Source organism: Podarcis tiliguerta (genome assembly GCF_965153285.1).
Source record: "Podarcis tiliguerta genome assembly, chromosome: 1".
Classification (NCBI taxonomy): domain Eukaryota; kingdom Metazoa; phylum Chordata; class Lepidosauria; order Squamata; family Lacertidae; genus Podarcis; species Podarcis tiliguerta.
Genome location: NC_139534.1, coordinates 101,592,947 through 101,605,086, shown reverse-complemented (window position 1 = coordinate 101,605,086; position 12,140 = coordinate 101,592,947). Strand labels below are relative to the sequence as shown.

Below are 12,140 nucleotides of genomic sequence, written 5' to 3'. Positions count from 1 at the left end.
TAAAGCCCTTCACGGCCTAGGACCCTCATACCTACAGGACTGCCTCTCCTGGTATGCCCCACGGAGAGCCTCAACAACACCCTAGTGGTCCCAGGCCCTAAGGAAGTTAGATTGGCTTCAACCAGAGCCAGGGCCTTTTCAACTCTGGCTCCGGTCTGGTGGAACGCTCTGCCTCATGAGACCAGGGCCCTGCAGGATCTGATTTCTTTCCGCAGGGCCTGTAAGACAGAGTTGTTCCGCCTGGCCTTTGGCTTGGAGCCAATTTGATTCCCTCCCTTCCTCTCTTTTTTCTTTCCTTCTCCTCCTGCGATGAGGCTACATTTTAATATTTTAATGTTCCATTATTTTAATGTTGTATTTTATTTTTGTTTTTAAGTTGTAATCATTCATCTTGTTTTTATTATTGCTGGTAAGCCGCTCTGAGCCCGGCCTTGGCTGGGGAGGGCAGGGTATAATTATTATTATTATTATTTATTTATTTATTTATTTCTAAAAGTAAAGGGCATACAAAACTATAATCTGAACTTCTGTTAATCTTGTTTTATGGCTTTAAATAAACATGAACTCCTTTTTTTCTTTAGCTTAGAGCAGTCACTGTAGATCTGCAAACTGATGCTGCCTTGCAAGTGGATATTTCTGATGCCCTTAGTGAAAGGGACAAAGTGAAGTTTACCGTCCATACAAAGGTAAAACCAGCTTGAGGTCTAGGTATTTTACTTCTGTTCGATGAATTTTTATTTATAAAACTATCTATCAACAGACAAAATAAGGCCATTCAAGGCCACAATCACATTTATTAGATATCTCTTGGTTCTCTTGGTTTCAGTAGGACTAAATCACATAAAAATGTTTAGGATTAGGATGAAAAACACACTTGTTGTCTGTCAAAAATTCTAGCTCCATATGTGGTGTACTGTGTGTGTATAAAATACACACACATACAATCATGTATGTGAAAATATTGATTTGATTGGTTGTGGGTTTTTTAAAATATAGTGTTTCAAGTAGTCCAACATGCTGTTAGAAAAGCATGTTTTCTATTGTCCTTAGTTTCATTTATTGTGTCTGAGGCGCACAATTTAGCAAAAAGGTTTTTAAATATTTGTTTTAGGACAGAAAGTACATTATTGCTTTTCTGAGTATTGTATGCATTTCATATAATTAAAGATAGTGTTTAATTTTTTGCAGTAAAACTAAGTGATTGAATTTTTAGCTTGTGTCATTTACTACTTCCTTCCTCATTTTTTGTTGTTGTTTTGCAGAGTTCTTTACCAAATTTTAAACAAAATGAATTTTCAGTTGTCCGACAACATGAAGAGTTTATTTGGCTTCATGATTCCTTTGTGGAGAATGAAGATTATGCAGGCTACATTGTAAGTGCTTATTTTCCAAAGAATTGTAAGTAGAGGATCTGACGAAAGGAAATACTGAACCCCCATATTTCCTGTTGCAAAGTAAAGATGCACTACCTTTTAAAGTGAATCATAAAATTCTTTACAACTTTAAAGAACTTGCCTATTCGTGGGAAACTAATGCCCGCCACAGCAAAATTGATATACTCTGTCAAGTAGGGCAGAGCAGGCCACCCTCTAAAACAGCTGAGTTATTCTTTGGCGTAGTAGTTAATTGATAAACCATTGCTCCAGCACCTGGAAGAGCAGGACTGCTCTAGTGGTCCTTATACCTCTCCTTAGGAAGATGTTGGTGCTTTGATCTCTCATTCAAAGCTTCTTGCTTGGAATAGTTGCTTCGCTAGAATAGCTACATAATAACACTGATAGTGGGTGAAATCTAAGTCCAGGAGGCCTGTATGTGTCAGTGCACTAGGGGCTGGCGGGTGGTCTGCTGGGGCCTAGCATTTGACCTTCTTGCTGCTGCTGCTGCTGCACAGCAAAGCATTCAGCTAATTTTCTTGAGGTTTATATATTGTGTAACTTATGATCTCATCAATTTTACTTTGTAGAAAAATTGCTGAGGATTGTGAATTGTTTCATGTATAAATTTGACATTGTGTTTGAATGTTGTGGTTTGTCACTGGTAAGTGATTAGGACTTAAAGTGCAGTGACTTTTTAAAAGTTACTTGTCTGTGGTATAGACTTTCCAGTAATCCTGTCTGATTTTTGTTGGAATACTTCTAAATAAATTCAGAACTGCCAAGAAGAATAATTTCTATTGAAAAGCTCTCTGTACTAAGGTATGTGAATGTGTGATGCCTAGCTGTTCTAAAACTTTATACTGACCGTTTGGGGTTTTAATGCTTTGTTAAACATTAAAAGTGCTTTTGTTAAACATTAAAAGTAATATTAGGAACTAAATCTAACCTTAAGAAGCCCACTAATTAGAATAGGTGAATCAAGCGCAACAGCTTTAAATATAGTACAAGCAAATAATTGCATTTTTAAAATAACACTTCGCATCTATATGCACAGCTAACTCTATCATGAGGCAACATTTTCCCCCAACAACTTTGGTAGCATGGAGTGTGAAGCAATTAGACTTTACTGTCCAGGACTGTTTATATTGTCCTTACTTGAATGGACAATACATCCATCTCCTTTGATATATACCTGGAAGAGGTTTTTAGGATTCGCTCAATTTTTTGATGTTAAATTATTGAATCACAGAATTGTTGAGTTGGAAGGCACTGCGAGGTTAATCTAGTCCAACCCGCTGCAGAGCAGGAACCTTTTTCCCAACATGGGACTCAAATCCACAATCTTGAGATCAAGAGTCTCGTACTCTACCAGCTGAGCTATTGGGTTAACTGTTATGTATTATATGGGGATACATATCTTCTTTGTGTGTGGAATATCTTTCTTGTCTGTTCATTGGGGAATTATAAGGTTAACTTGTGAAACCTGGAACTGCCCCTGGGGTTCAACTGGGAAGACGGAATTTCATTACAGAAGAGAGGTTTGGCACATCTCTTGTCTGAGGGGCTCCATGACTACCTATAGCCTAGTGGGAGGGGCCTGCCAAAGGCAGAAGGAATCTGTATCTGCAGGTAGCCAGTCTGATGGCATTTTATCTGGTGGCTTTAAAGGGTAGGCTAGAGCAGAAGGATATACTCTGTTTTAGCTAGGAACTCCTTCCACTTAAATGGCATGAGACCTAGGAAGGTGGTTGTCACATGGAGAGAAATATTTGTATCCAGGTTCATAAGCAGCTTATTGTATCTTGGTTCAGAAAGTTTTTGCTTTGACAAGAATTCAGAAGTACATTCTGATGTACTCATTTGACAGATTCCACCAGCACCACCAAGGCCTGATTTTGATGCCTCACGAGAGAAATTACAGAAGCTTGGTGAAGGAGAAGGATCGATGACTAAGGAAGAATTCACCAAGATGAAGCAAGAACTAGAAGCGTATGTGTATATTTTAGTACTTCCTGTACTTCCAGCTTTCTAGTACTTTTTAGTCACTTCCACTGTAAGAAGCAGAGTTGAGCAATGACCCCCAAGCAAGTAACTAGTAAATTATCATGATGAAAAGTGTACATGTAATGGCCAAAACGGTGAGAAGCATGGAAGGTTGGGTGGGGAGATGCTCAATGCGAGAGAAGCTACATTTCTTTTTTGAAAAAGAATGTAATCACATTTTGAATCCTATACTAGCTTGGATGAATTTGATGCAGTGTTTTAAGCCTTGAAACAATTCTGAGAGGATATCTTTATTTATAAGCTTATTTTCAACATTTGCATGGCAAATGTTCACAAGGGCCAAAGGAAGTATATCAAAGCAGGGGAAAGCAGGGACCTCAGCAAATAATAGGTGGTAGAGACACGAAGAAAGGACTGGGTCATAAAATACATTCACAGCACAGAAATACTGTTATATTATTGCCAGAACTGAAATACAGAGGCAAGGGAGGTTTTAGAGGTCTGAGGGATGTTAATTATGGCTATAGAGTTGTGAAGCCTAGAGTGTAGACCTTGAAAGCGCAATTCTACTTCTTTTGTGGCTCCCATTGTAATGGCAACATCGTGATCTAGCAACATGGGCCAAAAAAAATGGGTGGGTACTAAATACAACGTACTGCATTGTGCTTGAAAGTCAACAGTCTGTTGTAAGTTACTGGCTGAAATGTTTTGTACTTAATGTAGAAATTCTACTTCTATAATTGTACCTCTGCTGTTGGTTTGTTTTTAAATATTTAGTGAGTATTTGGCAATCTTCAAGAAGACCGTAGCCATGCATGAAGTCTTCTTGTGTCGTGTAGCAGCTCATCCCATTTTGAGAAAAGACTTAAATTTCCATGTCTTCTTGGAATATAATCAGGATGTGAGTATATTTCATTTGTTGGAGCAATTTACGACAGTTTGTATGTCATAAGATTTATAAATAAGTTTATCTTATTTTGAAATAAAGAACAAAGGTCCCCTTATTTTCAAATACAGTGTGAGAAACTAATGGATAAATTAGCCGGAAGTATTGTTTAAAGAGAGAATTAAGCATGTATATAACAAATCCAGCTGAGGAAACATCAGCATAGTTTCTGTAACAAGCCTTGCCTTTCTAAACCTTTAGAATTTCTGAGTATGTCATCTTGATGAGGTGATCTAACTCGGATTTTCTAAAACCTTTTGACAGAGTCCTTTATCAAAAGGTAAACTTTCTCATGGAATAAGGGTACAGGTGGTCTTATGGAAATTGGTTAAAGAGCAGGAAGCACAGAGTAGGGATAGATGAACAATTATCCCAATGGAAGAAATTAAGGAGTAGGATTCCCCCAAAGATATGAATTGTGGGGCTATGAATTTGACTCGCTCATGGCTGATCTCAAGTCAAAAGCAAGTCCTGAGGCAGATGTGCTTTCAAGCAACAGCAAGTTGTTCAGGATAGCTTAAGGGGACCATGGAAATCTCCAAAAGAATCTTCTGCAATTGGGTGAATGAGAAGCAAAATGTTTTTATTTATTTATTTATTACATGTAGGTAGCACCCTTAATCCAAAGATCATAGGCTGTTCACAACATAAAAATACAAAAGAACACAAAATACATAATAAGATCAGGAACAAACCAAGAAGCCCCCTTCCACAAACACATTTAAAATGACATACAATATAACTGGGATTCATTATAATTGTAAAATGATGCAGACCGGGGCAAAAATTTTAATTTCATGTATGCAGTGATGGGGTCTGAACTGGCTGTGACATTACAGGACAGATCTTGCTCATGATGGATAGCTCAGTGAAAAGCTGATGGTGTGATAGCAATGAAAAAGGTACAAGTTGGGGGTCAGACACCTCAGTCTGAAACCCTAGAAAGCCCCTGCCAGTCAATATAGACCAGTGGTTCCCAGCTTTTTCTGGGAACCACTGGCCTATATTCCCCATGTTCGGAACCATGGATATAGACCAGAGTTGGTCAAGCTTTTTATACCTACCGCCCACTAATGCATCTTTCTTGATGGTAAAATTTCCTTACCGCCCACCAGTGCTCGATAGCAGGAGGATTCAGCTTGTGCCGTAGAAACCCCTACCGCCCACCTAGAATCCTGAAATGCCCACTAGTGGGCAGTAGGGACCAGGTGGACAACCCCTGTTCTAGGCAATCCTGAGCTAGATGAACCAGTGGACTGATATTCCTAACTGATTGGCAGTAGATTCAGGACAGAAATTTTATAAGAAGCATAATTAAATTAGCTGCCAACAACAAATAACAGGATTTAATCAAAGTTTATCCCACTGATCTGTATGTAGAATTACTTTTACTATTACATTTTGACTTTCTGAAAACAAAAGTTGCTTGGACTAAGTATTTTATTTTTTTAAAAAATACTTTTGTGGCACGCAACCATAAAATGGATTCGGGATAACATAAAATTAGAACAGATGCAAGAATGCTGAAGAAAGGAGACACAGTAACCAGATGTTGTGTTTTTCTGTATTCCAGTTGAGTGTCCGTGGGAAAAATAAGAAGGAGAAACTTGAAGACTTCTTCAAAAACATGGTTAAGTCTGCAGATGGTGTGATTGTTTCTGGAGTAAAGGTGATTCCTATTTAGCCATTTAATATATCTGTACCTCCTTTGTGAATAGTCTACAGATTTGCCAATGGGAATGTGGCAAGAGACCAACATAAGAAAATCCCTTCTGGATCAAGCCAAAGGCCTGTCTAGTCCCACATCATGCTCTCATATTAGCCAGCCAGATGCAGGACATGAGAGCAGCAGCACTGTCCCTCTCATGCTCTTCAGTAATTGGTAATCAGAGGCATACCGTCTCAGATACTAGTAGTACACAGTCATTGTGACTAGTAGCCAATAAGCGAGCTCAATAAGTTTCCATAGATTATTTGTATTCCATGTAACAGTAATATTACAGAACATCTCCATTTTAAAAAAGTGGCAGGTTTTACTCATATTGTGAGCATGTTGCAAGAAACATTTATGAAGGCTGTTGTGGGAGTTAGAAGGGGACATTGCTCAGGAGTGGTGTCCTTGGGCAGTGTTGGATCTTTGTAGCTCTCCAGAAGGAATATGCAGTTGCAATTATTTCAGGAATAGAAATTGCAAGCTGGTTCTTAACTGGTTTTGCCTTCTAGAGAGCTTCTTTCTCCGTTCAATCAATCTATCTGTTAAATGCTTGCCAAGGAAATAACTTCAGTTTATACTTTCCATGTCTTATACTTGCAACTAAAGTAATATATGATTGCAAAGCTCACACATAATACGGTAGTTCCAGCATTGAGTTTCCCATACTGGAATTGAAACTTCAGGGATTTGCATGCCAAAATGTGGTATCCAAATGGCTGTGTTTGGAATGTGGACCCTCACCTTCTGAAAAGTTCATGGACTATCATAGTCCCAGTGATTAAAGATATTACCTTTAGGAGTTTCTATCCATCACCGTTTCAGTATTGATGAGTTCTGCAAAAAATTGCTTCTGTGCTATGTTGAATATTGATCGAATGCCATAGTATTCAGGTGAAGGCATTTCACCATTTCACTCTCTACATATCTCCTAGCTTGCAGGAAGTACATGGAGAATTTTACTGATGCATTTTAACTTCTTATACCATTCCCATGGTAACCCATCAGACATGAAGAGACAACTGAATAAAAATTTTAGTGCGTAGATACTTTTGATACTGAGCCTGGTTTTAAAAACTATTGTTAGCCACTGGTTCCACATGCCTGATAAAGTAACTCTTAGAGTTCCTTCCAAGCTCTACTTCCCCAGGCCTTCTGCAAAATCCCCTTCCCAGGGCGAGTTGCCTAGTGCTAAATTTGATGCCTCTTTTGCCAAGAGACTATTTTTTCTTCTCCTTTACCCAAGCTTTCCAGCATGTAAACTAATTTCAGACAGATTATTTTTATTGGTCTTGTCTCATAGCTACCACGATGGAATGTGTTCATTCCTTTTGCCCTTTTAAGTCCTGCAGTGAACTACGGCCACCTTGTTGCTCTTTCTGTCCTGCGGCTTCCTCATTTGTTTGTTGAAGACAGTTCTATTTTGCTGTAGGCAAGGATGCCAATGGCTAATTGCATCCTTGAAAAATGATTCTGTATTGCTACGCAGGATGTAGATGACTTCTTTGAACATGAAAGAACATTCCTTGTAGAGTACCACAACCGTGTCAAGGATTCCTCTATGAAGTCTGATAAAATGACAAGATCCCACAAAAGTAAGTATGGTTTTCTTGGAACAGAAACAATGTTGGATGGATGACACATTTCAAAGAAACCTGGTTTTCGACCTTGGTATAAATGATGCAAAATTGCATAAATCTGTTTATAGGTTGCATATTGATAGGAGTGTTCTAGCGTTCTAGAATATTTGTGCAAGCAAAAGAATATTTGGGATAACAGAGAAATATTAATGACTTAGTGATGAGATAAATAGATAGGAATTAAGACCAGATGTTGAATGATATGGACAGAAGTCTGTTCCCGCTTATCTTTTTGCCACTCCCCCCACCCCTGCACTGCAGAGTTTCCACACACACATTCCTAAGCTGCAGTTTGTTTAGTTTAACTGCGGTTTGTTTGACTTTCCAAATGCACCCGAACCATGATTTGAAGCCGGCTGATGACACTTGGCTTGCGCTAATCATGGTTTATTATGCGTCATGAGCCAACATTAGGCAAAACAAGCCACGGTTACTTTTCACATCTGCAAGACTGATCTTTGTTTGTTCAACCAAACCCATAGTTAAAACAAACCATGACTTGTTGCATGTGAATGAGGCCAGGCTGCAGTTTCCCTCAAATCCATGCGTTTGGGAGTTCCAGAAACTCTTGGGCTTTAAAATGGATCACTCCTGTTTATTGGGTGACTTTTAAACAGCCTTATTAAATTAATTAAGGTAGGATTCCCAGGATTCAAAATGGTATGATTAACTCCTACAATCAAATTTCATTCTAGAAGTGGTTTGCAAGTGTGTGATTTGCAAATATGGCAAAGCTTAAGCAATACGACATTTATTTAGTTCCACGTCTACTACTGTATACAGTATTGATTTGCAGACTTGGGTCCTGCAAATACTGGAAAGTAAGCTGGAGTATAGTACATTGTCTGATGTTAATGTGTTTTGGAATCCCTTTTGTGACATAATGAAACAATTGGAGTGCTTTTTCTTTTCCAGATGTTGCAGATGACTGCAATAGAATTGGCTCTTCATTGTATACATTGGGAACACAAGATTCCACAGATATATGCAAGTAAGTATTTTTGAAAAATGATGAAACATGGACTCTGAACAGGATTTTGTAAAGTTATGTCTACCTAATATTAGTGGTACTTAATTCTTTTTTTTTGAAAGATGGCATCTGGTTGCTTTGTTTCCTGAGCACACGGTGTTTTACCTCCTTTAATGTGGTGACTGTTGGGAATAGAAATAACTTTTTAATGTAGCAGGGAATTGTGGCAGGATCTTACTGTGTTTGCTTTCCTCAGAATAACAACTTAAAAGAATAATCTCAATAGTGCAGCTGAGGTCAGAGGCATTTGAGAGAAATGAAGGTAGTGATGTTAAATTCTCAAGAATAATCTTTTGGAGAATATTCTTGATTAATGAGAATATTAGAGAATTTTCATTTAAAATAGCAGAATATTCATTTTAATGCATTGAAAATGATATAATTTTAATGCATTGAGAATGATATAATTAGTTAATATATATGTTTATTCATGGGTAAATTTGTTCAGATGGCAACCAAAAACTGTACAGATACTTTTATTCAATGGGGGCAGTGCAGTGAATTCACATTCTTTGATTTTTTTGCACCAAACTTGAAATTGAAAATTTAAATCAAATTTAAATCAAGGCCACCTCACATGCTGTTACCCATAATTGTATAGGCCTAGGTACTTTAAGTGTATAAAGCATTAAAGCTACTTTCTGTAAAAAAAAAATCACACTGTATGGCCAAAAATGTTTTCTTAATTGAATATAAGTTCACTAGTAAATTACTCTTCCTTCATTTCATGATTCTGGTACTTTTCTGGGCAGATTGTTGAGACAGGCATCTTGAGCTCCTACAGTGGTTTGTAGTTTTATCAAAGTGGAATCTCTAAGATTTCAATCTGTTTGTGCATTTGTGTGTAGCTGCTCCTGCTCCTTGTCATAAAACTGTAGTGTAACTTGGTCCTCAACCTGAGAGCCACATTTTCTGGTACCGTATGTCAAGAGATCTTTGTCTAATACTGTACTTTCATTCTGGCCTGAATAAGTGGTTAGATATGCTTCCCAAAGGCAGGTAGTAGGCATAATAACCCTGGCTGTTTTAAGCCAAAATGCAACTCCCTTTGCCCCTGTCAAAACAGAATTAGGCTAATAACCAGGTAATTCACTGTGAATTTGGCAGCTAGCAACATAGATGAGTCCATTCATCATCCTCACCCTTTTCCAGAACATAGAATGCACACATATATTTAGAAGGGTGCAAAAAACCCTTTCCCTCCAGTTCTCTAGGGCCTACATGCTCCAAGTGAGATAGCTGAGCTATGTGACTTTCCCCCCATGGTTTTGATTCTAAAGAGAACTTGTTACTTTGTTTGACCTCAAATTCCAGGAATGCTAAGCCTGCAAATTCTGTTTAATTTTCCAAGTGCAGTAAATGACAGCAGAAAACCACTTTTATCTGTGTAAAAACTGCTGAGATACAAAGACCTAAAAAATGCAAGTCTAACAAATATTTGCAAGCTGCAGAAGCCTTGTAACATTGCTACCATAAGTTGTCTTAGTTTTCTGACTTTTGACCCTGACTTGTTTTAAGTCTGTCTAGTAACCCTGAAAAAGGCTGTTGTCCCCTGTCCTATCTTGTTTATACTAGTGTTTATTTGTAAAGCTGAGAGGAGCTAACCATTTCATTAAAAAACCAGTAATATTTTCCTAGTATTGCCTTGGCCTGCTTAGATTATGTGGAGCTTGAAATTTATTAACTTTACAGTGCTTGGGACTAAGAAGATTATATGCCCTGCATGCAAAGTGCTCTGATGTTTGGGTGGCATTTTGGGATACGCCTAAATATTTGACTCTTTACTTGAGCCTTTTATCTGGTCACACAAATGGAGGAATGGAGAGGCAGAAGCTGAGACAGTCTCTTGTTCCATTCGCCTAGCCCTTTGGACCAGACTGCCCTTGCCTAATATCTTTCTGACTATAGAGAGGGATTTGTGGGCAGGACTTGACTGCAAGATCAAGAACTGTGCTGGTAATGTTGTAATTATTATTGCTATCTTACTGTGATACCGTTGGAAACTTTAATAACAAGCAATACTTCTGCAAGTGTAGGACTTGAAATTATATTTACTTTTATTTAGCTTTTTCTGACAGAAATCCATTCAAAGCAGTTTACAGGAGAAATAAAAGAAAAAATCAGAATGAATATATACAACAGTAAACACTAACTGCCGCATTGGCCTAAATTAGTGTTTTAAGTGACCACTCAATAACTGGTCTGTGTTGTCATTGACTTGAAATTTCTTACCCAATAATATTTAGAAAAGAGCAATGGATTTAAAAATTGAACCCAAACTGCAGATATGTTGGCTTCAAAATAATCAGCTCTTTGCCCATATTAGGAAGGTACTTTTGAGAGTCACTTAGTAATTTTTTGGGATACAGTTTTAGCTCAGTAACATTATAATGGCCCGTTTCCCTGTTCTGAGAGTGACTGTTAGCAACAATGAGTAGGATACGCTTTCTGAGTGGGAACCATGATTTGGGTATACTATACAGGGAAGAACAGATCCATTGGAAAAGCTGGAGCTAACCTCTTCTCCTAGCTATCACATCTACAGTCTATTAGGTCTACAAGTCTTGCTGCTGAATGTTATGTCAGCACTGACATATTTTCTATCCAGGATTTGATTCTGAATGGGGGTGAAGTTAGTATTTTCCAGTTGTGTCTGTTTGCATTTTGAGTGTAGCAGGCTTGATGGGTGAGCGGGCACAGAGTTTCTATGGTATCCTATCCAGCAGTCTTCCAGTTTGATGTACCTAGTGCTGGATTTTTGAGATGTGATAAAGATGGTTAGATGTACTGTCCATTTCACTGCTTGAGTCTCCCTATGTGAGGTCTTGGAAGTGGTGTTGAAAACCCCAGGCTTCAGTATATATGCTAGGCCCACCTTCTCTGGTACAGCTTTGAAGGTCAGTGTCTCCAGCAAGCATGACCTTGTCTTGGATAGAATCTGGATTTGCACGTTTGTTGGGTCATACCCTTGCTCTCTTGTCTAGTATTAGGCCGGAAGGTGATCTGTAGATATCATATTGCAGCTATGATTCGTTTTTCAGTTGAGCTTTAAATATTTTAGATTGATTTTTTTAAGTAACTGCGCCCATTGGTCGACTTGGAAAGGCAGTGGGGCGGGGAAATTACTATCTGCATCTAACCTGTACCATCATGATTATAACTGTAATGAGTAGCAATAAAAACATGTGCAAAATAACTTTTACAACTGCCTGCAAACAAAGGAGATGAGCTCTGTTTTTCTGCTTGAGGTTGATTTCCCCCCCTACTATGGTGATAATTCATTGAAAATGTTACTGAAATAAGCTTAGCAGGAGTCTAAGTTTTTTAAAAAAGAGTATGGATCGTCTTCAACTACGTACTACACAGAGTAGACCGATTGAAATTAATGAACCTAGATTAGCCATGTTCCTTAATTTAAGAGGGTCTTCCCTAA

The 12,140-nt window shown here is 38.2% G+C and overlaps 1 protein-coding gene across 2 annotated transcripts in view; it reads left to right on the top strand.

Annotated features, from left to right (window-relative positions):
* The window catches only part of SNX6 (sorting nexin 6), a 29,190-nt gene that overhangs the window by 12,127 nt on the left and 4,923 nt on the right, over positions 1-12,140 (top strand). For both annotated transcript variants that reach the window (XM_083453137.1, XM_083453136.1), the window contains exons 3-9: positions 582-686; positions 1,263-1,373; positions 3,244-3,365; positions 4,158-4,281; positions 5,900-5,995; positions 7,527-7,632; positions 8,593-8,668. In XM_083453137.1, the coding sequence (XP_083309263.1) occupies positions 582-686; positions 1,263-1,373; positions 3,244-3,365; positions 4,158-4,281; positions 5,900-5,995; positions 7,527-7,632; positions 8,593-8,668 (740 nt within the window). The remainder of the gene's footprint in view (positions 1-581; positions 687-1,262; positions 1,374-3,243; positions 3,366-4,157; positions 4,282-5,899; positions 5,996-7,526; positions 7,633-8,592; positions 8,669-12,140) is intronic.